This window comes from Mesoplodon densirostris, chromosome 17, assembly GCF_025265405.1.
Source record: "Mesoplodon densirostris isolate mMesDen1 chromosome 17, mMesDen1 primary haplotype, whole genome shotgun sequence".
Classification (NCBI taxonomy): Eukaryota; Metazoa; Chordata; class Mammalia; order Artiodactyla; family Ziphiidae; genus Mesoplodon; species Mesoplodon densirostris.
The window spans coordinates 16824417-16851786 of NC_082677.1; the positions used below are offsets into that span (position 1 = coordinate 16824417).

The 27370-nt window shown below is 44.6% G+C and overlaps 1 protein-coding gene across 1 annotated transcript in view; it reads left to right on the forward strand.

Annotated features, from left to right (window-relative positions):
• Positions 1-3100: 3100 nt before the first annotated feature.
• The window catches only part of LOC132477396 (guanylate cyclase soluble subunit beta-2-like), a 29858-nt gene continuing 5588 nt past the window's right edge, over positions 3101-27370 (forward strand). Inside the window, 9 exon segments of the mRNA XM_060079763.1 lie at positions 3101-3188; positions 14997-15157; positions 18657-18756; positions 21888-22084; positions 23096-23141; positions 23144-23203; positions 24610-24713; positions 26332-26580; positions 27119-27265. Of these exon segments, the coding sequence (XP_059935746.1) occupies positions 3122-3188; positions 14997-15157; positions 18657-18756; positions 21888-22084; positions 23096-23141; positions 23144-23203; positions 24610-24713; positions 26332-26580; positions 27119-27265 (1131 nt within the window). The 5' untranslated portion in view covers positions 3101-3121.

The window sequence follows — 27370 nt, forward strand, 5'->3', positions numbered from 1 at the left end:
TCCCCTTCCCCAGCTATACCTTGAGTGTCACGCGGTGACACTCAGATTTGTTATATGAATTCCCCACCTGCCATAAGGGAACTCATGAAGGAACAATTTCCCATGCTTTAGAATCAATCCCATTTTCTTGGCCTGAAACTGGCTACAGAGTGCTATTTATTTTTCCTGTGGGCTTTACGGCTCACTCTGGACTCTTAGAAACCATTACATCAGTTTAGTCATGTTGAACAATGTAAGATCTATAATTTGTAATCCTTTGCCTTGCCAGATTGAATCCTAGAAAGTGTTTCTGAGCAGTGGTGTCCAAGCCTGGAGAGTCATCAGAGACAAGTGGTTAAAAAAATATGAATTTCCAGACACCACCTCCAGGGGCCAGGAATCTGTACGTTTATTTTGCTCCCCAAGTTATCCTGGAACAGGCAGCCTGGCCGTGGTTTCCTGCCCAGATATTTTGGGTATCATTAGCTGGAACCAACTAAAGAGGAAGATACATTTAATGGCTGACTGTTTTAGGTAAATATTGACTCGCAGGATCTCTTGAATGTGTGTCTATGTGACCACCTACGTGGTTGGCACTTTTTGTGTTACATGAAATAGTCTGCTCTTTTTTGAGCTGGAAACGTTGACCTCTTACTTCGTTTCACACACTCATTGAGTTTCCAGTCCCCAATCTCTTTTAACATGTTTTCTGATGGCCAGTTTTCTCTCCTTCTCCTCTTACCAGAGGCTTTGCCATCTCATTAGAAAGATATCAATTGGCTTATTTATTTTTTAAATCTTGGTAAACATACTGTTTCACTAAAGCGATTCAAATGACTCTATAAGTAAGCACGCACTGACTCTGTGAGAAGTGTTAGATGCAAGATCCCGGGATCAGTAAACAAGGCTGACAATCTCTGTGTAATCATAACAGTCTGGGCATGTCTGGCATTCCAGAAATGTGCAACATATACACACTTTGACACGAAAGTGCTATGAGCTAAGCCTACAGGAAAGAAGAGGCTGCCAGACCCAGACAGGTATGAATGGGTGGTCCCACCAAAGGCCTGGGAATGCCACAGAGTTTGTTCCATTTCCAAGGGTCCTGGAGATGACATAATCTTTCTGGGGCCTTCAGAACAAACCATGGCACCATGTCAAGTTTAAATATGGGTCTTGCCTATTACGTTTCTATTTTGCTCATAGCCACAGAAGCAGGGCACGTGTTTTCACGAAGGCCCACAGGCCCTGGGGAGGAGGTGGAGGGTGATGGCCACATGGCAGAGAGCACCCCACTTAAGGGAGAGGTGGTGGTTTAGATCCCCCATCTGCCCCGGGCCCCACCAGTTTCTCTGAAGAGCTGCATCTGCTGATGCTTAGGGACCACTGTATAGACATGCACCCGAGCAGGAAGCCTTACAAACAGAGGGAAACTCAGGGAGCTTCTAGTTCAGTCATGTACGACCGCAGGGTCAGGGCCCCTGGGGCTGTCTGAGAATCCCCAGTGAGTATGTATATGAAGAGGAGGAACATGGATTGAAAAAATGGTTGAGGAACACTGTATTCACCAACCACCTCCTTTATTTTACAGATAAGGGAACTGAGGCCTAAAGAGAGGGAGTGATTTTTCCCTCAGAGCTCATTTGTGTCAGGATGGGCCTGGGACAGTCTCCTGCCTCCCACCCCGAGTCACTCCCCAGTTTCCCAGGCCACCTCTGTGTCCTCAGTACTATTGCAGCTCCTCCTGGCACATGAGAGGGTGTTTCTCATTTGCCCCAAGCTCTCTCCCTTTGGTCATCCTATTTTATCCTTATCCATACTCCTGTCAGAAATGTGGGACAGTTATCACTACCGTATTTTGCAGTGAAGAAGCTGAATTCCAGAAAGATAAAGGAGAAAAATTTAAAGATTTAGCAGTGAGTAAGGATCTTCAAATACAGAGGGCTAGGTGTCTGGAGGTGGGACCAGCCCAGTTTGCCTTTCCCCTAAGGGCAGACCTAAGGCCAGTAGCAGCAGCAAAATGCAGGATGTATGTGGTCTTCAGAGATCCTTCATTTGTCCACTGGCTGATGCTGGCAAGACACTAACCTCTCGGAGCATCGGTTTCCTCAACAGTACAAGGGGTCATTAGAAATAATCTGTCATCTGTGGCCAAAAGCAGATGCTCAACAAATAGAAGGTATTAATAGGGCTCAGAAGTAGGTTTCAGCTCAACGTAAGAAAGAACCTTCTTTCAGAGAGAGTAGTCTGTGAATAGAATGTACTGCCTTGCAGGGATGTGAGATTCTTGTTAGGAAGAAACTGAGTTATAAGGTGGGAAATTGGACAATTAGGAAATTTCTCTCCTCTCCCAATTCCAAGATTCTGTGGTGTGTTCTGGGATAAATTCAAATGTTCTGTACTCTTCGCTGCTCTTCGAATGTGCTCTCTGCTGCCACGGAGCATACTCTCTGTGTCCAGAATGCTCCTCTTGGCCTACCCATTCCTCAGTTCCAATGAAACCTCCCTTTCTCAGTGAAGCATTCCCTGACCTGCCTCCTTCCCCCTAAGTTGACTGAATTGCTAACTACACTTTAGTGATTCACACAAGAGACAAGCCAAGAGTGCAAACTTTCTGACTCCCAGGTTAAGCCTCTCTTCACCAGGTCTGGTTAGCTGTTGCAAGATCAAAGTCCAGCAGTAACTCCCACAACCCAGCCAAACACTGTGTAAAACCGTGAGCTACTCTACCTGCTTCAGAGAAGGAGGCTCCATGACCACAGAGCTCCAAGTTCACTACCATGTATTAGGTTCTTAATACATGCCAAGCACAGTGCCATCTGCAGGGGCTTCAAAGATGTCACAATCAAGGAACCCAGTCTAGAGGGTAAGACCAATAATCTGGATAGAAGTTGGGGAAACTCATAGCCTGCTGTGGGTACTCAAGAAGGGAGGTCTTGATCCAAACTGGGCTCCAGGGAAGGCTTCTTTGAAGAGCTGACACCCAAACACTCTAATGCTTCCCATCCCTTATGATCAGGAGTGTTCTTTCTATATCTTGCTGGGTCGGTGGATATATTCCTGGGGCAAATCTCCAGTTGCTGGATTTCCATTGCACCTTGATTTATCTTTCAGAGCTTCTGTAGAAGTGCAGGATGCCTTCATGACTTACACAGTGTATGATGACATCATCACCATTAAGCTCATCCAAGAGGCTTGCAAGGTTCTTAGTAAGTCTGAAAAGGACTTTTTTTTGGTTTCCTGGGGCTGCTGTAGCAAAGTATGATCAGTTCTCATTATTTGCAGCAGTTCTGGTCTATAAAGTTTACAAACACTGAATTAGCAAATACTGAGCCATTGTTCCTATAGGAAAGATAGGGTTAGGTTCCTGAGAGCCTCTGGCCACAATCATTTTCATTTGCATAACTCATAAATACATAAGCTTATTTTGTGTGTGTGTCTGTTTAAAGACACCTTTTTCCATATGTATTGTTGATTCGTTAACATGGAACTCACGGCCAACAGCACTGTAACTCGTGCCTGAATGAAGCTTATTTAAGGCATGTATTTTCTCTGTAAGGCACATCACAGCCTTCCTGTGCTTAGGACACTGGACAGCACTTCAGCACCATGCTTTGGAGCATTTTAAACAGCAGAACCAACAAAAAGAACAAAAATGCAAAAACGTAGTACTACATAGGTTGCCGAGAGGACACTTGTTTATAGTCTGAGAACCGAGTCCAGAGCGCAGAGCATTGCCTCCTGTGACCTTAGCCAGAAACATGCATGTTCAAAAGCTCTTGGGGGTTACAAGTACACTTTATGGAGTAGGTAAATTTGCAAATACGGATCTACAAATAATGAGGATCAACTGTACTACTAACTGGGTGGCTTAAACAACAGAAATTTATTCTATCATACCTGCCCCAGGTTCTACGGGCTGCACGCAGGAAGCAGAGAAAGGCTCCTGGCACTTCCAGGCTTTTTGATAACATCTCTCTGTCAGTCCCAGTTAAATTTCCCCTGCCCATTCCTCAACAGGCAGTGTGGCTTTGTGTCATGCTAAGATGGCATTTAGGAATTATCACAGGTGGTCCCTGGATCAGCATCCTCACCTGGCATCAGAGACCCTGGGGCAGAATTGCTGGACATGTGGGTGAGTCCTGGAAGCTCGGGGCCTTCCAGCTGGTTGCTGTGCAGCCCCAGAGGATCAGGAAGCAGGGGGAAGTTTCTAGCTGGTTTCATGGTGCCTCTGAGGGCCCAGACAACTGGCCTGCTGTCCTCGGGACCTCTTGCTGAGGCGGTTACAGGTTAAAGCTAGCCCCACCAGGCCCCACAGAACCAGCCCAGCAGGTGTGCTGGAGAACACACCTGGGCAGCCAGCCAAGCTTCAGCCCACAGGCACAGGTGCCTCCTCCAGAATGTGGTAGCGATGTGTAACGTGCCTGTGTCAGGCGAGGCACTGTGTTTATTTCCCCTTCCTTTGAATCTCAGAAGAATTCTCTGATTAAAAAATAAATATGGGGCCTCCCTGGTGGCGCAGTGGTTGAGAGTCCGCCTGCCGATGCAGGGGAGACGGGTTCGTGCCCCGGTCTGGGAGGATCCCATATGCCGCGGAGCGGCTGGGCCCGTGAGCCATGGCCGCTGGGCCTGCGCGTCCGGAGCCTGTGCTCCGCAACGGGAGAGGCCACAACAGTGAGAGGCCCGCATACCGCAAAAAGAAAAAAAAAATAATAAAATAAATAAATAAATAAATAAATAAATAAATAAATAAATATGCCAGCCTTAACCCCATGCACCTGGATCCAATAGAAAAGAGGGCTTTTCCCTGGATTTTCACATGGCGATTTGAACGATACCTGTGTCTTCTCATGTCCCCGGTCACCTCCTGGATGCAGAAAACCTTCTGGGCATCTGCATCCGGGAGAAGCTGGGAGTGTCTGCAAAGCCTCGAGGGGGGTCGCTGAGGCTTAGTGGGTAGACGTGTGTGACGAGCAGACCCTTCCCAGCCAGGGGCGGTCACCTGCTGTCCCCACCATTCTGGGCTACCTGCTGCCCCTGGCTCATCAGGCTGTCTGTCTGAGGCAAGCAGGGGCCAGCGGTGCCAACGAGGGCTGGCAGGATGATGGTGATTGGAGCGAGGATGAATCCGGAGCATCAGTGGGTCCAGTCAGAGGTTTGTCAGCTCCTAGTCACTTGTCACCTGCGCCTCCTAACAGAACTCGATAAGGTTGTTTCTGAGATTGGAAATAAGGTGCAGGGAGCGAACTGTTCATTCGATCGTTTAGCTCCTTGAATCTGGGATCCAAGAGCAACAACGTCTCTGGACACTTTCCAAAGCCGGTGCCCAGCTTCCCTTGGCAGTGACCCTTTGAAAGAGGACACAGGCAGTTGGTAGGCAGGGCTCACGTGGCCTCCCAGCAGTCACAGCTGGGCATCCCCCCGTTGACTCCCCCTCTCCAAAGGGGCTCACAGGGAGAGCTTCTGGAGAAAAAACAGACCAGTGCCACCTGTGAACCCCACTCCTACTCTGTCCTGCCTGTTTGGGGGCTCCCAGACCCCTTTGTCATCCCCGTAGGTGATGCTGGGGGAGGTTTGTGTGGGGCTTGGGCTGTCGAAAGGCAGGTGGAGTGAGATTTCCTGCAGGAGTCTGACTGCAGAGGGTGTGCTCTTCATAGCGCTGGGCCATCCCTGGGCTGGGAGCCCAGAGCCCCGGCTTCCAGACTCAGTTCTGCTCCTAAGTAGCAGCCTTCCTGTCCAAGGTGTTACCTCTCCATCTTCTGGTTTAACACACATGCCGAAGAGATTTGGGGGTTCATTTTCTTAAACAGTGTTTTTAGTATTTTTAAATATGTGGTTATGGTGTTAAATATCTTTTTTCAAAGCACGCACTCTTTACTCTAACATGCACTACTCCCAGACCACATGACCCTCAAAGCTGGAAATATTTACTATTTGCCCCTTACAGGAAAAGTATACTCATCTCATGATCTCGAGAATGGATCTGTAAGGAACAGACATTTTTCAAGATTTTGAAAATCTCTTTTTTATTGAAGAACTACTGTGGACTGAATTGTGCCCCCTCCCAAATTGATACGTTGAAGCCCTAACCCCCAGTGTGATGGTATTTGCAGGTGGGGCCTTTGGGGAGACAATTACGATTAGATGAGGTTATGGGGATGGGGCTCATGATGGCATTAGTGCCCTTATAGGAAGAGACACTAGAGAGAGTTCATTCTCTGTGTCTCTGTCCGTCTGTCTGTCTCTCCCTCCACCCCAACACACCACACACACAATGTGGGGACAGAGGGAGAAGCCAGGAGAGCTCTTACTAGAACCCGGCCACACTGGCACCTTAATCTTGAACTTCTAACCTCCAGAATTGTGAAAAAATACATCTCTGTTATTTAGGCCGCCCTCCAGTCTACAGTATGTGGTGAAGGCAGCCCTGAGAGACCAGTACAGGAATCTAATAAGTTTTTATATGTCCAGAAAGAAATGCTACATACGTCTAATATCACGCCCAGGCTGTCTTTGTAACTATGTACGATTGTGGACACCATGTGGTGTAGCAGTACCTTTAGCAGAGAGACCCCGTCACACACCTGCCCCAGTGTATTCACAGTTCCAAACCAACTAATACGTTCAGAGGCAGCAACAAGTTTATAGACCAATGTGTGGTCTGACTCCCACCGCCTTCCTACCAAAGGCCAAAGTCTACCGCTGTGATTTCTATCTGTCCAGCTTTGAAAATCAGAAGGGTGTTTTCTTCTTGTTTATCTCAACGACGTCTGTTGGCCTATCCCTGAAAGGGTATATAAGTACAGTGAATGCATTTTTCAAATCAAAAGTTGAGATTCAAATCTGAGTAAACACATGCTTGAGACTTGGAGTCAGGATGGCCCTGGGAAGCGTAGGCTGTGTGGTTTCTCTCCACATCTATCTATCTATTGATAGAAATAGATACAGATATAGATATATAGACTGACTACGTCTCTAGCAAAGGCTTTGGAATCAGATAGACCTGGGTGAGTGCCCCGGCTGTACATCTACCTGCCTATCTATCTATCTATCTATCAATCATCTATCTATCATCTATCTATCTGTCTTTCTATCTATCATGTCTAACATCTATCTCCCATGAATCAAAGACAGCAAGTCCCTGCCGAAGGAAAGAAGTCTGCAGGAAGGGCATTTCACTGTTTAATAAAAGACACTTGTCAGGGGCTTCCCTGATGGTGCAGTGGTTAAGAATCCGCCTGACAATGCAGGGGACACGGGTTCAAGCCCTGGTCTGGGAAGATCCCACATGCTGTGGAGCAACGAATCCCATGCGCCACAACTACTGAGCCTGCGCTCTAGAGCCCGCGAGCCACAGCTACTGAAGCCTGTGCACCTAGAGCCCGTGCTCCGCAACAAGAGAAGCCACTGCAATGAGAAGCCCACGCACCGCAACGAAGAGTAGCCCCCCACTCGCCGCAACTAGAGAAAGGCCGCTCACAGCAACAAAGACCCAACACAGCCAAAAATAAATAAATTAATTAAATAAAAATTTTAAAAAAAGACACTCGTCAGTTGAGACAAACTCTTCCCGTAGACAAAGAAAAAAGCACGCTCCATTTCCACTCGTTAGTGCTTTGCCTTCCAAGTGGGCTCCAGAATGCCGTTTCTCTACCTTTAAGCAATTGTTGGGACTTTTCCAGACCACTCTGCCACTGCATAGCTCTGTGCTTTCTAATTAGCATAATTCAGGATGGGACCAGATGGCAGGTTGAGCCTTGCATAAGAATTGTTCTGTATATGAATAAGTGCCTACTTAGTCTGTAAGTGGGTTATTAGTGATCTGAAGTGACAAAATTCAAAACAACACACAACAGCCATTGGACACAGTTGTGCCCGTCTAGACTTTGCTCGCTAAGAAACCAGTAGTGAAATGCATTTCAACAGTCAGCCATCGGCAAATGCCAGCAAGCCTTCTCTGCACCTACCTCTGTAAAAAGAAGAGTAACAGCATAAAATTTTACAAAGTCCTGAAATCAGGCCTTATCATATTTGATCTTTACTGTGACCCTCTGAGGTAGGATAAGCAACCCAAACCCTGCAACCAACCAAAAATGGAGCTGGAACTCAGGCGTCCTGGCTCCAAGGCCATCGCTGCAGCCTGTGGGCTGGAGGGGCAGTTGGCTGGGTGGGCATGAGATCTCTGGTGAGGGCTTTGGAATCAGCGAGCCCTGGGTGAGTCCCCTGGCTGTATCGTCTCCTAATAGGGTAACCTGGGGCAAATTCCCCATTGGTAAACATCTCTGGTACCTACAGCACCTACCTTGGATGGTTGTCCTAAAGATGAAGTCCAGTGGTGTAAACAAAGTGCCTACCACAGAGTGGGTACTCAGCAAAGCAGGCCCCTCTCTCTCAGTGGGCCAGCAAAGCAGGTCCACTGAGACCACCCAGTGGACCCCTAGTTGGGCCACCGTCTCTGTTTCAAAGCTCACCAGGAAGCTGGCAGCTTATACCAGGCATGAGTGAGACTGCATCCCAGCTGCAAAGGGTCTCCCACCTGAGCTGCCTGCATCCATTACCCAGCTCCATTTTCTCTATTGCCTGATCAACTTATTGCTGCACCTGGAACCTCCCAATTTAGAGTCTGTTTCCTTCTTGCAACCTATGGTACCAACATGGGCAGCTGTGCCTCTCCTTTTCTTCTTCCTTTTTTTTTGGCCACACCCAGTGGCATACAGGATCTTAGTTCCCCGACCAGGGATTGAACCCGTGTCCCCAGCAATGGAAGCGTGGAGTCTTAACCACTGGACCACCAGGGAAGTTCCCTTCTCCGTTTCTTAAAGGCCTCTATCTCCTCAAAGAAGATTTCCCCACTGGTTATCTCGTGCCTGGCTGAAGCCATGTATTATTTGAGAAGGAGAGTACTCTAGATGAATAGTTCTTTCCTGATACCTAAACTTATTCTTTTGGAAACCAAAGCTTTGGGAGAGAAAATACCCATTTTCAATAGAAAACTCTCAAAAATGTGTGGCAGGGCTTCCCTGGTGGCGCAGTGGTTGAGAGTCCGCCTGCCGATGCAGGGGACACGGGTTCGTGCCCCGGTCCGGGAAGATCCCACATGCCGCGGAGCGGCTGGGCCCGTGAGCCATGGCCACTGAGCCTGCGCGTCCGGAGCCTGTGCTCCGCAACGGGAGAGGCCACAACAGTGAGAGGCCCGCGTACAAAAAAAAAAAAAAAAATGTGTGGCAATCACTTCCCTGTCTTGTGGAAGGGCACGTGCTTTTCTGGGTGCCTCAAGTGGGCCACCATGAGGTGTAGATCTTGTTGCCTGTTTCTGGGTGACGGGAATCAGGCAAGGTCATGGGCAGTCCAGCCCTGAGCAGCCCTCTGCCCAGAAGGCCCAGCGTGGGCAGCGGTGGCTCTGGGGCCCCCAATGAGCCTGAGCAGGTGTCCCCTCCCACTGCCCTGCACAGCCTGCCTCTGCTCTTCCCATTCCCTTGAGCTGTCGCCCAGCAATTAGTAAACATTTCCTGGTGACGCCAAAGAGCCAAGCTTGTTAAGTCAGAGTGTTTGAGTTTATACATCATTCCAATTGAAAAACTCCCCAGAAGGCTCTACAGCTCTCCTGAGAAGCCAAGCACAGACACTGTGTGACACTTAAATTTCCCTGCCATTGAAGAAGTCTTCTATTAAAAAAAAAAACCCACTTTTTAATAGAATTTTCACACATACGCTAAAGTCGAGAGAATTATACACTGAAGCCCACATACCCTTCACCCAGCTTCAATCATTATTCCTATTTCACCAATCTCGTTTCATCTCTCTGGTTCCTCTACTATTTTTTCTGGTTTTGTTCTTGCTGGAAAGTCTTAAAGCGAATCTCAGGTTTCCCATAATTGTACCTGTAAATATTTCAGTATGAGTCTCTAACAACATAAAGACATTTTAAAGCATAATCATAATACCCGGATTATACCTAGCAAAATTCAAAATTCAGAATATTACAGAGGCCCAGGACCCAACCATATCTCAGCTGGCCGTGGATAACTGTGGTCTTCTTATATGACAGTTCCTAAGGTCTTTTCAGGACAATCGGAAAAACCTCTTTACTTGGACATAATTTCAAACTCACAGAAGGTTTGTAAGAATAGTACAAAGGATTGCCATAGACTCTTCATCTATATTCCCCAAATGTTAACATTTTACCATGTTGGCTCTATCCTTCTCTCTATATCTATATCTATATACTTTTTCCTGAATCGTTGGTCTGTTAAGAAAGTGATGTCTCTTTATCCCTAACAGTTCTCTTAAGTAACTACAGTACAACTATCAGACTCAGGAAGTGAACATTGATACGGTGCTATTATCGCATCTACAGATTTCATTGAGATTTTTCCAGCTTTCCCAGTAATGACCTGTAGGACAAAAGAAAACCCTGGATCATGTCAGTTGTCACATTTCTTTGGCTTTCTGCAGCCTGGAACAGCCCCCAAGTCTTTCTTTGGGTCTTATAACATTGACATCTTTGGAAAGTTCTGGTTAGCTATTTTGTAGCATGCCACTCAACTCAGGATTATCGAATATCTTCTCATGATTCAATTCAGGCTATGCTTTCTTGGTGGAAAGACCACAGAGTAATGTTTTTTCCTTCCCAGTTCATCGTATCAGGAGGCATCTTATGTCGATTTGTCCCATTATTGGTGTTAACTTTGATCGCTTAGTTAATATGGAATCTGCCAGCTTTCTCCACTGTAAAGTTATTATTTTTTCCCTTTGAAATTAGTATATTGTGAGAAGATACTTTCAGACTATGTATATTATCTTGTTGTTTCTCAAACTTCTCCTTCCCTAATTTTAGTATTCATTGGTGATTCTTATTTGAATTAATAATTATAAGAGTGGCCAAATGGTGATTTTCTAAGTATATCATTTCTTTTACATTTATTAGTTGAATTTCTACTATAAGGAAGAATTTTCCCTATCTATCTATCCATCTATCCATCTATCTATCCATCCATCCCAGTGTGAATGCTCGACTCATTTTTTAGTAGGTTGTAATCCTTTAATTATTTTGATGCTCAAATTCTCCAAGATTTAGCCAGTTAGAGCCCCTCCAAGCTGGTCCTTGTGTCCTTGACATGTCCCCATCATTCTTTTTTTTTTTTAGCATCTTTATTGGAGTATAATTGCTTTACAATGTTGTGTTAGTTTCTGCTGTATAACAAAGTGAATCAGCTATATGTATACATATATCCCCATATCCCCTCCCTCTTGTGTCTCCCTCCCACCCTCCCTCCCCCATCATCCTTTGATCACTTCTTTACTTTCTGGTGTGACAAGATGTTATAAACTCATCATTTTCCTGCCCCAGTCCTGAAATCTGCCATTTCTCCAAGGAACCCTGAACACACACACACACACACACACACAGACACACACACACACCATCCATCTATCTGTCGTCTTCCTCCCTCTCTTTCTTCCTTTCTATCCATCTGTCTGAAACTGTGATGGGTTTTGTGGTCTTCTTAGGGTAGATTTCCTAATCTACACCACAGGCTTCATTCTAGTCTTCTTCTTTCTCGCATAATGAGAAAGCTGGTTCCCATCATTTACCACGTATTTACTTACAGGTTTCATCCTTGAGTGTTTAGAAAGTCATTTCAGAATTGCTGACCCATACTGCTGTGAGAAGGAAGCCTACTCGCTACAGTCAAATATTTGTTTAAATTTTGTTTTTTCTTTAGCCTAAGGAGAAAGTCTAAATACTATGTTCAAATTTTACTGGGTTATTTTTTTCTTGGGCAATAAGGTTATTCAGAACTGTTCTGTTGAAATACTGTTTTGTTAATTATGTTTCTCTTTGTATTCCATCTTAGAGTTTTCCCTACCCTTATTGATCTTATTTTCTTTAATTTAAGCGTATGAATCATTAACATGATTCTGCAAACCAGAACTCTGCAAAAAATTACACTCAGAGAAGTTCCCCACCACCTGCATACACATACACTCCACAACCATTCTAACATTTCTACCCATTCCCAGTGCCCTGTAGATAAACAGTCTCAATAGTCTCTTGTGTTTATTTTTGTACAAATAAGTAGATAGGTGCATATTTCCTTATTTCCCCTTATTTGCTACACAAAAGCTAGAATACTAAGCATGCTATAGACTCTCCTTTGCACTATCAAAAAATATGCTAAGGCATCTACGATTTGTGTTTCATTCTCTCTTGCATTTTCTTGGCATTTCCTATATATTTCTGACGCCCTGTGACTTAGAAAACTCGTGGAATCCTAAGTTCACTGAGGGGAAACTGTATAACTACACTACTCAGGTGTTGGTTTTGAAAAGTGACATTTGTACTCTTCTGGACAAGCATTCTCAACTACAAATCCTACAGGAAGCCCCAAACCCAGCATAGATGGAAAAGACCACACCCAAACCCAAGATGCTTGCTCAAGGCAGAGTCGGCCACTCAGCCAGATGTCCTTCCTATGAAGAGAGCTGGGTGCCCAGAGACAAAATAACCAGTGTCTGGAACAAGAAACTTCATGGATTTTTGTATGTTTATAGACCTAAAAGTCAAGCAGACAGTCTTTCTACACAAGGCTGCCACTGCCACTTTAATACAACTTTGCTGGTCTTGCAGACAGCCCAGTCCACCTGAGAGAGGTCCCTGGGACGGGGAGCCCTCTGGGATTGTGCTTTCCCAGCAGGTTACAGGATGCACCTGCTCAGAGCTCCAGCCTAGGGGATGTGCAGCACAGCTGTTTATTTTATTTTATTTTTCCTCAGCTTGAACAAGCTAGATTTAGCAGGAGAGGAGGGGTGGAAGGAAGAAAGAGGAAGGAACAATTCACACGTGTCCATGTACTTTTCAGGAGTTCTCCTCCCAGGGGCTCATCTGCACTGGAAAAGTCAGGAGTGGAATTTATTATTCCAGTTCCCTTGGGGGTTAGCGTGTGGCTCTTGATTGCTGTTATAGACAAACCTGCCTGCATCCAGCTAGGGATGGACCCACAAGCAGAGAACCCGGCAGAGGCAATTAATACAAGCCATATACCACATCCACCCTACCGTCCCAAGCTTTGTTTGGGTTCTGAAGACCTGGCTAATACATTTTTGGGACGTATAAATAATTCATCTCTGATGAGACCTGACCAACTCAGTGGGGACTCTCTGTTCAGATTGCAGAACAATTATCTGTCCAATAGTCTGGCTATGGACAATGAGCTGTAGTAAAGCTGCTGCTCAGGCCATCTTAGGAAGCAAGTAGAGGCTGGAAAGTGCCCAGACCTCCTTGGATCCTTTGCCACTCCCATAGGAATTGGTCCTGGATAGCATAGGAATTGGAGACCTGAAAACCACTTGTGAATTCTAGACCCAGCCAGAGCCTCATAGAACCTGCAAGGGTCCAGCCACGGATTCTGATGATTGTGAATCTGGCAGGTCTCCCATCAGCCTGGGTATTCCAGACTTTGTCCCAGCCCTCAGGACCTATCGTGATTCACCACACCAGCCGAAATAAGAGAGTGTTCTCTCACAGAGAATGGATGTACTGTCTCCTGTATCAATAATGAAAACCTATAAGCAGCCCCTACCTTGGGGGAGACCCCTTTTCTCTCTAACTGCTGCTCCAGAGGCTGTGGGATATAGCACAAAAGGCACCACATTTAGAGTTAGAGCCTCTGCCACCCTGGGTAATTTAGGTCAATTCACATAGGTGCCTGTCAGCCTCCATGGTCTCACCTGTGAAACAGGGGACATGTTAATAAGGTGATCTCTCTTACAAGATTTTGGCAAGCACTGAGTAAAATAACACTGATTAATGACTGTTTCAGGAACTATAAAAAGCATTCTTTAAAAACACTCCATGCCCCTCCATAAAGCAAATGATGGCACGCGATCTAGTCCAGCAGAGCAGATGGGGCAATAGCCCCGCTCACACCGAAAACCTACCCCCAGGGATTTCTCAAGCACCCACTTTGTGTCCAGCTCAGAAAACATGTAGTGTGAGGTCACTGCCCTTCAGAATTACCATACAGTCAGGAAGAAAAGAAAAATGCAGCACTCAGGAAGAGAGAAGTCAGTGTGATGTAGGATAGTCAGAAAAATTTCTGTGGAGGATGTAATGTAAAAACTGCCCTGAAAAGAAGACTAGAGACATGGTTGGACCTAGAGGTTGTCATACAGAGTGAAGTAAGTCAGAAAGAAAAAAACAAATATCGTATATTAACGCATATATGTGGAATCTAGAAAAATGGTACAGATGAATCGGTTTGTAAGGCAAAAATAGAGACACAGATGTAGAGAACAAACATATGGACACCAAAGGGGGAAAGCGGGGTGGTGGTGGTGGTGGGATGAATCGGGAGATTGAGATTGACATGTATACACTGATATGTTTAAAATAGATAAGTAATAAGAACTGCTGTATATAAAAAAAAGAGTAAATAGCATATAAAGATCCTAAAAATAAATATTTGCATAATTGGTCTTATCATAAAAAAAAAAGAAGACTAGGATGATGAGGAGATGAGAAAGAAAGGAAAAACCACTGCAAGTATTTGGTATCCTCTTTTGGCTCAATTGATATAGTATGAATTTGTTGGTATTATTTTTCAGTTGCAGTATTAATTATTTCTCAGAGGTAGCTTTTTAGTTCACTTAGTGGCCATTGTGTTCAAAGATGTCTAAAGATGACAGGAGAGATTGTCACAGGAATCTGACAGCTTTGAACCCCTTTCTGGATTCTAGAGAAATTTCTGCCATGGGAGCCATGGAAAAGACCAGGGTAAGACTGGGGGGACTCACTAATTTAACGAGCACCTACTAGATGCCAGGCTGCAAGGGGCTTCTGGTGGTGGCCCCGTGACCTCGATGGTATTATTGGCATTTACTGATGAGTAAAGTGAAGCCTTAGAGAGAATTCAGAAACGTATCACAGAGCTGGGATTGGAACCCTTTGGAAGCGAATGAAGACTGTGAAAATGAGAATGAATACCTGGCCGGTGCTTATAGTTTGGATTCCACAGGTGTCTCCATGGAAGCCATTCTGAAACTCTTTGGGGAATACTTCTTGAAATCCTGCAAGATGTCTGGCGATGACAGGATGTTACGGACACTGAGAGGAAATCTCACGGAGTTTATTGAAAACCTAGATGCCCTCCAGAGTTACCTGGCGCTCCCTTATCAGGTGAGCCTATCTAGGTCTGAACTTGCTGGCCCTGAGAAGCAGCAGGTGACTCTAGCAGCTCTGGGCCGTCTCACCGCCTCCCCCAAGAGGGTGCAGTTGCCAGGGGCCTGTGGAATGCTTGGTACGCAGCGTCGGTGGGCTGAGTTCTCTGGGGGAAGGAATGGAAAATGAAAACCTGTTGCCCATTTTTATAAACTGGCCGGCAAGAATCAAAGAAGTGCAAGCTGGAGAGGTGGCCTCTGTGATGGGGGAGGGCCTATTCTGATGGCGGCTGGTGGGGGGTTTGACGTTAAGTCCAGAAGATTGATCACAATGGGAACAAAAGCTGGGAGCCAGTCAGGTTTCAGTGGTTTTGCAAAATCTCTCCTCAGGTTTCCTGGCCTGGAAGGAGCTGATAAATAACTTGTGCAGCCAGATTCATTTATTCATGTATTAGAAGGAAAGGCTTGACAGGGCCAAGAGCCGGAATCGGAAACCATCCAACTCTGATTAACCCACGAAGTGACTGCCTGAGGTGCTAAACTAATTTCCCTACTGGGATATGTCCTTCTGGAGTTCAGTCCTTGGTTTTCTTGTTTGTAGAGATCATTGGAAATTTAAATGGCCAGACTCCCTTTTCTTTTTTAAAAAAGAAAATGCTTCATTGAAAAGGCAAAGTGGCATTTGCACATATCATAATAATAGTTTATTATTTTATATAAACTAGTTAATATTTGTTTCTAGGGCCCTTCAGAGTTTGCTAAGCTGTTTCTTCACCGTTTCTATATTGAATGCTCGTAACTACCCTTGCTGGGTAGTCATGAGGAGAAAGTGGGATTATGAATGTGAAAGTGCCTCGTGAACCACAATGTATCCTCATAGGTGTTAAATGGGAAAACAGTTATTTCCTCTAATTTTCAAGTAAGGAATAAGAGGCTTGGTGACTTAATTGACTTTAAGTAGGATGAGTAGTCGGATCCATCCTGTTGTTATCATGTGAACTACTCAGGAAGAGGGAGTGAAGAGAGCCCTGGCTGTGGAGTCACATGAGCCTATGATGCTGTCTGACCAGCTCTGCAACTTCCTAGCTGTGTGATCTTGGGCAAGTTACTTGCTCTCTCTGGTCTTCAATTTTTTTCACTTATTTGTTTAATAAATATGTATTGAGTACCTACTATGTGCCAAGTACTTTTTAGGCATTGGACACACAGAGAGACAAAAAGGATTGAATAGGAAAAAAAAATTTACTCCATAGTGATGTGTGGATTACAGGAGATAACATGTAGAAATCTCTAGCATTGTAATCAGTCCAGATGAGGCATTCCATGTTTAATAACTTCCTTCATGTTTTCTTCCTCTCTTTTCTTTATGGCCAGTTTTAAAATTACAATAATTCATATGGCAACTTCCTGTTAAATTTCTTTGCTAAAGCACTACAATTACTATGGAAAGAAATACAATTAAGACCCTTAAGTAATCTTCCATAGTATTTTAAATATCACATCTTTCATTTGAAAATTGGGCTTATATTTTAAGTCACGGTTCTGGAGAAGATATTAATATTTTTTTTATTCATTAAATAAAAATATTATGGAATCTCTTTTATGTTCCAGATATTGTTCTCACAATATTATTGTCATTCTTAGGAATAAGATGAAAGGAACCGAAGTTCTGAAGTCCCAAGTCCATTGTTTTTATGCCTACTCCTGCTACCCTTCCTCTGATAGTCATTCCTTCATATGCTAAAACCAGTGTTAGAGAAGCAATAGACTAGAACTTCTCTGGGGTCAGTAAGGACATTTTGCACATAATGAGATAAATAAAATATATAAATATACTATATATATACACACACACACACAAGCTGAAATAAAATATGTGCAATGATATCTGATTGTTGTATAGTACTTTCTACTGGACAAAAGGTTATAGATTATCTCTTTAGGCAAAAATACAGTAAGATAAACCTGACTTTTTTCTTTATGTCTGTCTCTAGTAATTTGGCAGTACCTTAAGGCTTACATTTCTGGTTTTAACTGTGCCTTTAATCTTGTTATTTTTTAGCTAACTTTCATTTGAGGGCCAATTATGAGACAGATATTGGGCTAACTCATGTATAAACATTGAATTATCCTCTTACCCCTAAGATTAGGTACTCTTATTCTTCCCATTATACAGATGAAAAAACTGAGGTCCAGAAACTCTCCCAAATTGCCCAGGTTGTGGTGGCTGAGCCAGGACCCAACCCCAAGTGCGTCCGTCTCCAAAGACCATGCTCTTGTCAACTTCTCATTATGTTTCCATTGCCCTAGTTCTCCACATTTATAAAACCCTATTTCAATTTTAAAAAATAAAAGTATAATCTTATTATTTAGAGAGTTGGAGACATTGACCAGAAGGATTAAAAGCACAAACTTCGAGAAGTATGTCTAGGAAGTGGCCTAGGCTAAGGTGAGAAGTGAGGGTGGAAATGGTAGCAAAAGCTTGTGGATTTTAATTTCAGCCCTTTTGTACTCTGTTATTATTATTTTTTTGCTATGTGGGGTTTGGATATAATTTTTTGAAATAATTTTCTGTTTCATCATATGTTTTTTATATGTGCTGCCTCAAATCTTCTTTAGATTCAGTCAAAATGTAAACACACAAATACATACTTTCTCTTTGTATATGCTTTTGGAAAGATAAATACTTGGCAAAAAACTCTTCAGTTTAACTAGCACCCCCTCCTCGCCTCCTCCCTACTCCCCCTCCAGCCTCCACTACCACCACCACTTTGGAAGAGAACAAAAATCTCAGAAGGAACACACTTCCTTAATCTCTTCTCTCACTCAGACCAAAAGCTATGAGTCGGGGTGCTGTGCTGCTTACTAATCAAATGGGAGAGAAAATTTTTTCTCTCAGGGATTCCCCCAGGCAAAGTCTTTATCCTTATGTCCTGACATAATCTACCATGAGATGGTACACACTTGATGTCAACATTTATTCCTGGAGAAAGATGATGTCTTCTGATGCATCCTTGATTTTCCAGACATGCAACTTTGAACAACAGATGGCATTATCCTTCCAGAACAAGAGATGAACTTTTCTCCACTTGCCAATTCCTCTGAGCCCCTGATCTTTCAGAGTAAAGATGCTCATGGTCACTTGGTCACAAGCCAAGAATGGCAGCCATCCACTCCTTGGAGTGTAGGTAGAAGCAGCATGGCATGGCAGAAAGGTTCATTTGGGTGTCAAGATGTTGTTCTACCATGAATTTGGCCTTAACTTCCCTGAGGTTCAGTTTTCTCCTCTTTACAATGGAGCTAATGCTTGCCATATAGAGTTGGTTTTGTGATTAGGTATAATATAAAATTCCTGACTTTCAGGGGCTGAAACCATGGTAGATTTTATTTTTATGTGATTGGAGGGGGTTTAGGGATACAGTTCTGCATGATGTAATGAGTAAGTTTCACAAAGCCTCAAAAACATAATTTAGAGAAATTGTATCCACTGGGAAAAATATGCTGTGTCTTTTAATTAGGAGATGAATGCATCATCGTTTTGTGTGGAGAGAGGAGCAGATGGGAAGATGCTTCTCCATTACTACTCTGATATAAGTGGTCTGTGCCACATTGTACCAGGTACGTGGGTGGCTTAACCAGACCCAGAGCTCTGAGGTCTCCAGAGTAAGGAAGTCTTTCCCCATAAATTCCCAAGGATGAGTAATAGCTGGCTGTGGGTAGCAGGTTAAAGTTCCATATCTTGTGCAGTCTGACTCTTTGCTATCTTGACCATAACTCCTAAAGTTGAGCCTTAAAATAAGTTTCCAAGTACCAAAAGAAGGAATGATTTTCATTTTTATTTCAGCATTTTCAATATGTGAGTTTTTACATAGTTGTGATAATTCTAGTTATTATTTTGTATCATTTTTTTGTATTCAGCATTATAGAAAAGGGATTTTATGTTTTCACATGGTCTTTAAAACCACAATCTTCAATGGCTGAATCATATTTCATGTAGTAATTAACTAGTCCCCTATGGTTGAACTTTTAGTTGATACTACTACTCTTTTGCTATTGCAAACAGTGCTGTGATGAACATCTTCATGCATGCTTTCCCCATGCTTTATATTAGAACCCTGGGATAGATCCCTAGAGGAACACTTTTAAAAACATGATCCTTAATGCTTTTACAATTGAATTTTGTTTACATTTTCTCCAGAGTTGTTTAATGAGTTGACTGCCTTCCTGGAAAACAACAAATGAATAGATGCTAAAGTAGAAATACAAACAGATGCAGAGATATACCATGTTCTTGGATTGGAAGAATCAACATTGTGAAAATGACTATATTACCCAAAGCAATCTACAGATTCAATGCAATCCCTATCAAACTACCAATGGCATTTTTCACAGAACTAGAACAAAGAATTTCACAATTTGTATGGAAACACAAAAGACCCCAAATAGCCAAAGCAATCTTGAGAAAAAAAAAAAAACGGAGCTGGAGGAATCAGGCTCCCTGACTTCAGACTATACTACAAAGCTACAATAACCAAAAGAGTATGATACTGGCACAAAAACAGAAATATAGATCAACGGAACAGGATAGATAGCCCAGAGATAAACCCACACACATATGGTCACCTTATCTTTGATAAAGGAGGCAAGAATATACAATGGAGAAAAGACAGCCTCTTCAATAAGTGGTGCTGGGAAAACAGGAGAGCTACATGTAAAAGAATGAAATTAGAACACTTGCTAACACCATACACAGAAATAAACTCAAAATGGATTAAAGACCTAAATGTAAAGCCAGACACTATAAAACTCTTAGAGGAAAACATAGACAGAATACTCTATGACATAAATCACAGCAAGATCCTTTTTGACCCATCTCCTAGAGGAATGGAAATAAAGACAAAAATAAACAAATGGAACCTAATGAAACTTACAATCTTTTGCACAGCAAAGGAAACCATAAACGAGACGAAAAGACAACCCTCAGAATGGGAGAAAATATTTGCAAATGAAGCAACTGACAAAGGATTAATCTCCAAAATATACAAGCAGCTCATGCAGCTCAATGTCAAAAAAACAAACAACCCAATCCCAAAATGGGCAGAAGACCTAAATAGACATTTCTCCAAAGAAGATATACAGATTGCCAACAAACACGTGGAAGGATGCTCAACATCATTAATCATTAGAGAAATGCAAATCAAAACTACAGTGAGGTATCACATCACACCGGTCAGAATGGCCATCATCAAAAAATCTAAAACAATAAATGCTGGAGAGGGAGTGGAGAAAAGGGAACCCTCTTGCACTCTTGGTGGGAATGTAAATTAATACAGCCACTATGGAGAACAGTATGGAGGTTCCTTAAAAAACTAAAAATAGAACTACCATACAACCCAGCAATCCCACTACTGGGAATATACCCTGAGAAAACATAATTTAAAAGAGGCATGGGGCTTCCCTGGTGGCACAGTGGTTGAGAGTCCGCCTGCCGATGCAGGGGACACGGGTTCATGCCCCGGTCCGGGAGGATCCCACATGCCACAGAGCGGCTGGGCCTGTGAGCCATGGCCACTGAGCCTGCACGTCTGGAGCCTGTGCTCCGCAACAGGAGAGGCCACAAGTGAGAGGCCCACGTACCGCAAAAAAAAAAAAAAGAGGCATGTACTGCAATGTTCATTGCAGCACTATTTACAAAAGCCAGGACATGGAGGCAACCTAAGTGTCCATTGACAGATGAATTGATAAAGAAGATGTGGCACATATATACAATGGAATATTACTCAGCCATAAAAGGAAACGAAATTGAGTTATCTGTAGTGAGGTGGATGGACCTAGAGTCTGTCACACAGAGTGAAGTAAGTCAAAAAGAGAGAAACAAATACCTTATGCTAATACATATATATGGAATCTAAAAAAAAAAAGTTCTAAAGAACTTAGGGGCAGGACAGGAATAAAGACACAGATGTAGAGAATGGACTTGAGGACACAGGGAGGGAGAGGGGTAAGCTGGGACAAAGTGAGAGAGTGGCATTGACATATTGACATGTATACACTACCAAATGTAAAATAGATAGCTAGTGGGAAGCAGCCACATAGCACAGGGAGACCAGCTCGGTGCTTTGTAACCACCTAGAGGGTTGAGGTAGGCAGGATGGGAGGGAGACACAAGAGGGAGGGGATATGGAGATATATGTATATGTATAGCTGGTTCACTTTTTTATATAGCAGAAACTAACACAGCATTGTAAAGCAATTATACTCCAATAAAGATGTTAAAAAAAAGAAATCAGAGTAGGAGGGATATATTTAGTATGCAGTGTGTAAATCTCTTTTTTTTCTTCTTCTTCTTTTTTTTTTTTTTTTTTTTGCGGTACGCGGGGCTCTCACTGTTGTGGCCCCTCCCGTTGCGGAGCACAGGCTCCGGATGCGCAGGCTCAGCGGCCATGGCTCACGGGCCCAGCCGCTCTGCGGCATGTGGGATCTTCCCCGACCGGGACACGAATCCGTGTCCCCTGCATCGGCAGGCGGACTCTCAACCGCTGGGCCACCAGGGAAGCCCTAAATCTCTGCTTTTAAGTTATTGTTTTTTAATTTATTCATCTGTCATATGCTGCCTGCCTTGATGCTGGGCCTGGGCTTGGTGAACTCTGGAATATTTATCAAAAGTTGTATAACCTGATTATTTTATGATTTTTGCTGACACAACTGCTTTCCGCCATCCCTCACCAATAGGTATCCTTCTGCTGCAGGTATCATTGAGGCTGTGGCCGAAGACTTCTTTGACATTGACGTGACCATGGATATCCTTGATGTGAATGAAGAGGAGGAGAGGACAGGGAAGAAGGAGCATGTTGTGTTTCTGATCGTGCAGAAGTCGCAGAGACAGATGAGAAGGGCAAAGCCAAAGGGATCACAAGACACTCAGGACAGCCAGAGAGACCAAGAGGTACCAGTGTGCTGTGTCTTCAGAAAGCACAGTTCCTCCTGGTGGAGTGACTAGTCTTGGAACAATCTATGCAAAGAACTGGACCTTCTAATAGTGGATTTAGGGCAGGGTTTCTCAGTCTCAGCACTGTTGACATTTTGGATCAGATAATCTTTGTTATGAGGCAATGTCCTGTGCATGTTTAGCAGCATCCCTAGCCCACTCACTAGATGCTAGCAGCACCCAGCTCTCCCCCTCCATCCCAGGTTGTGTCAATCAAAAATGTCTCCAGACATTCCCAAGTATCCCCAGGGTAGGGGTAGGGGACAAAGTCACTATTGGTTGAGAACCATGGAATAAGTTCATTTGGATAAAAAATTGGGAGGCTCTCTGGGATGGACCTTAGCCTGAAACATTTTTACCTGTTAAAAAAAAAAAAAAGATAGCAATGTAAAGTCCTTGAAATTTGGATCTGGTGGCTTATTTTGCAATTCTCATGGTGTAAATTGACTTTTCAAGTCCTGAGTGCCCACTTGTGCAGCTGGGGCCAGTTGGGGGTCTGGAGTCAACTCATGAGCCTGTGGTTGGCTGCCTCGATTGCAGCTTGCGGTGTGACTGTTATCTGTTTAGGTTCCACATCTATTAGGTGCACAACTCTCTGTGTCCACAGAGCTCATACGAATATCCAGAGAAGTCTGTGATTCCTGGAGCACACAATGTTTATACCTTAGAGTATTGAAAGCTCCCCTCAGAGTCTTTTCACTGCAGAATCTTCAACCACAGGAAGAGAAGTTTCTGTGTGATTTTCCTGCCAGCCTCACCTTGAGATTTTGTAAAAAGTTCTTGCTGCCTTTGGTGGAGAAACAGCATGAGGATTAATTGGATAACAATTTTGGGGCTTATGAAGTCTTGCTAAAGTTGACCTTGTGTGGCCTCACTGTTCCTCTGGCCCCATCACAGAGGAACAGTGTATCCTCGTGCATCTCCTGTCACGTGACCAGACCTGTATGCTTCTCTCCCTGTCATTTGCAGGCCCTGGAGGCAGCTTTCCTTAGGATGAAAGAGAAATATTTGAGTGTCTCTGTCCCGTGAAAAAGTCCAGCTGGGAAGTTGTGAGAAGCATAGTCATGTTTGGAAAAGGTAAGTGGGCTCTTCTCCCAACCTCGGCTCTCAGAGCAGAATGATTGCTTTGTGCACACAGATGGGCAGAGTCCTCTATAATCAGGATGTCACTGATTTTTTTTTTTTTTTTTTTTGCAGTGCGCGGGCCTCTCCCGCTGCGGAGCACAGGCTCCGGACGCGCAGGCCCAGCGGCCATGGCTCATGGGCCCAGCCGCACCGCGGCATGTGGGATCTTCCCGGACTGGGGCACGAACCCATGTCCCCTCCATCGGCAGGCGGACTCTCAACCACTGCGCCACCAGGGAAGCCCAGGATGTCACTGATTTCTTCAGAGCTTGGACTTGGCAGACATGGTTTTTAACTTTAAAACATCAGACTCTAACTTGTCTTCCTTTGCCCCTTTGATTTGTGTTGGAGGTCACTTGGAGGCGCAGTTTCTCCTTGTAGTCAGGGGAAGCCGCTGGAGAGGGGATTGGAATCAACCCCTTTTGGTGACTGTGTTGAAGAGAAGGAGGATGAGTGCTGACATATTATCAAGAACACTGAGTTTTCCACAGCTCCTCAGGCCTTCGGGGCTGGGATGTATTTCTGGCCCAGAAGCCTGTAGATAAGAATCATGGTGTCCAAAGTGCGAAGGACCCTGGATCGAGAACCAGGATAGTAGATTTCTGGCTCTGCCCCTGGGGAACCTAAGTCCTCCATCTTCCACCTGCAAAATGAAGGCATTAGGTTCTCAGAAGTGCCCCCGTTGGCGCTGAGCTGGTCTCACGATCAGCACCCAAGATCCGAGTCGGAACAGGGGCTCCGACCCACTGGGAGAAGGGAGTTGGAGACTCCTGGTCATGCCCCATGGGTCGTGATGACATGCGTCTGGGAGAAGGTCTGCAGGGCTCAAAGGACTGAATTTTGAGTCCCTCAAGCCATGGCAAGCGAGTCAAACATGCAATTGACATGCTTTGTCTAGGAGATTTTCATATCAAAAAGGCTCCATTTCGAATCTCTACCCCCTGCCAAATAGGGCTGTTGGTTAAATTTTCATGTGCCACCCAAAACTGTCAGTCTCCAAAGCTCCGTGGCAAACGTCCCTGACACCGGCCGGGCGTGCGCGCTGTGCTGTGCGAGCTCATTGTCTGGCTGTCAGCTTTTCAATGCCGGCCCTGTTTTCACGGCGAGACACACTCAATTGGCCCAGGAACTCTTCAGCGGCGGGCAGAAACTTGGCAGGGGGCAGGAGGGCTTCTCAACCTGGTAGCAAGTTTTCTGTTTGTTTTAATTTGGAAGCAGAATTGCCGTGGCCATCTGGAAACGCTGAGGGAGCTTGTGCTGAGCAGCGGGGACTGCGTTTTGCCCGGGAAACATTTGAGATACTCTCTTGTGTTGGTGGCCTGAGTTGCCTGTGAACGGGATTCTGTTTCTCCATCCAGGGCATCTCAGGGACACCTTTGAACCAATTTATCCCGAGTGGCTCTGGATTGAAGAGAAGACATTCTGCAGTGCTTTTCCCTTCCATGTGGTATTTGATGAATCAGTAAGAGGCCCTTTCCCTCTTGAACCGGGGATAGGCTGGGGAGAGGAGTAAGTCACATAGTCTTATTTATTTATTTATTTATTTATGGCTGTGTTGGGTCTTCGTTGCTGTGTGTGGGCTTCTCATTGCGGTGGCTTCTCTTGTTGTGGAGCACGGGCTCTAGGTGCACGGGCTTCAGTAACTGTGGCTCCAAGGCTCTAGAGCGCAGGCTCAGTAGTTGTGGTGCACGGGTTTAGTTGCTCCAAGGCATGTGGGATTTTCCCGGACCAGGGCACGGATCTGTGTCTCCTGCATTGGCAGGTGGATTCTTAACCACTGCGCTCCCAGTCATATAGTCTTTTATGGCTTGGGGGACCTTTCAAGTCCCTGAGGAGTACCTAGGGTTTGGGATGCTAGGATTTAGCTTGTCAGGACCACTGCCTTCCTTTTCATTGTAGCATCCTCCAGAAACCAGAATGCAGCATCTTCTTGATAGGCACAGAAGAAAGCAGTGCCAAGGGGTTTGAACTAGTGAGTGCAAGAGCAAGTTTGCCATTAAAGAAAAAGGAAATGACACTGAAATCACTCTACCAAGAGACAAAAGAACACAGTAGCGATGGCAGGGTGGGATTCTAAATGTGACCACTCCCCATCCTTGTGGCTACCATGGATGGCTCAATTCCACCAAGCTTCTCTTTCTGCATCTTGAAGGTGGAGGAGAGGCCTGTGCCCACTCATGCCACTGTCCTGTGGGAGGTGTGACAGATGGTGACCACTGAAGTGTGGTCATGATCAATTTCCTTGGATAAAACTGATGGATAAAATTGATTGATAAAGTTGAATTGATCATGAACTCATTCAAAGGGCAATGAGGCAAAATAAACTGGTCCAAAAATTATCCGTTAAAATGCCTTCAGCCATTTTGATTTCCTCTGATATTTATGTGAATGCACAGACATGTCAAATCATCACCTACCAGTGGATGCTGGATACAGATTCTCTAATGTCTACGCACTTGACAGTCATCTCTGATCGCAGAGAATTTATGATCTAAGGAAATCAAACACCCCTATATGAAACAACCAGGGAATTATAAAGCTATGTACTGTGGCTTTTCCCCAATGCCATGAGGTTATTATTATTACTACTATTAACATTTAAAATTCTGATCTACTTAAACACTCCCTTTCTTTTTAAGTTTTGGGCATAGGAACCAAAAAAAAATTTTTTTTTCTTTTTTTTTTTTTTTTTTTTGCGGTACGTGGGCCTCTCACTGTTGTGGCCTCTCCCGTTGCGGAGCACCTAGGCTCCGGACGCACAGGCTCAGTGGCCATGGCTTGTGGGCCCAGCCGCTCCGCGGCATGTGTGATCTTCCCAGACCGGGGCACGAACCCGTGTCCCCTGCATCGGCAGTTGGACTCTCAACCACTGTGCCACCAGGGAAGCCCCCTCTGCATGTCTTATTGAGTATTTGTTTGCATTCTGTCTCCTCACTAGACTAGGAGCTCCTTATGGGCAGGGACCCCGTCTGCTTCACAGTATAAGATTCTCCAGCATTATGAGCAGATCATAAGAGACAATAAATGTCTGGTGGGTGGATGGTGAATGGTGATGGGCATTCCGGCTCCTTTACTCCAAGGCACAGTCAGATTTGGTTCCCAAAGGGCACTTGAATACAGAATTAGTAGAACTGGTGTTCTCCATCCTTGGCTATCACTGGCACCCAGTTTATGCTGCAGGAGAATTTAAAACGTGCACAATTGTCTTCAGCAACATAGTGACATTTACGAACATCTGTGCTGCCTGCGAACCTATCCAGATGGTGAATATGCTGAATTTAATATACTCCAAGTTCGACAGGTTAACCAGTGTCCACGATGTCTACAAAGTAAGCATGTGGTTGCTCTGGGTTGCGTGTCCCTGTGTGCCTAGGCAGGTCACGTACCTGGCGGTGGGTCCTCCTTTTCCTCTCCCCTCACTGGTCTGGGGTTTGGTGTGGATGAGAGTGGGGATGGGAGGAAGAACTAAGAAGGAATTAGAGGTATTTTAGGATTTTAATTTTTAAAAAATCCTCTTATACTACCCAATGCTAAGATTGCCTTTGAGGGGAGAATAGTACTCCTTCACTTCAGCAGCAAGTCTAACCTAAATAATGTGGGTCTAATACACAGCATCATACAATGACCCCAGGAGCTTTGTCTTCTCTGGGACGTGGCTCCACCAAAAGCAGAAAGCCCTTTTGGCTCCCTCACGGCTGTTTCCTGAGCCATTTTTCTTCTCACCTTCCCCCTCATGCCCCTAGAAAATAACCACCAGCTTTACTATGGTCCTTCTATCAATACATGGAAAATGACAAAAATATTTAGTGTTATATTTAGTGCATTAAGAAAACCCTCTGAATCCCCCCTTACCGCTGCTCCTTACAGGTGGAAGCAATAGTAGATGCTTCTATGGTGGTAGGGGGTGTACCAGTGCCTATTGGAAGCCACGCTCAAAGAATAGCTAACTTTGCCTTGGGGATGAGAATGTCTGCAAAAGAAGTGATGAATCCTGTTACTGCAGAACCCATCCAGGCAGAGAGCAACTGAGTTCTTTGCTTAATACCAGCCACCTCGCACAAAAAAGTGGAATTCTGTTTAGTAGTCTGCTCGGATGGTTACTGGGTATGTGACAGTCAT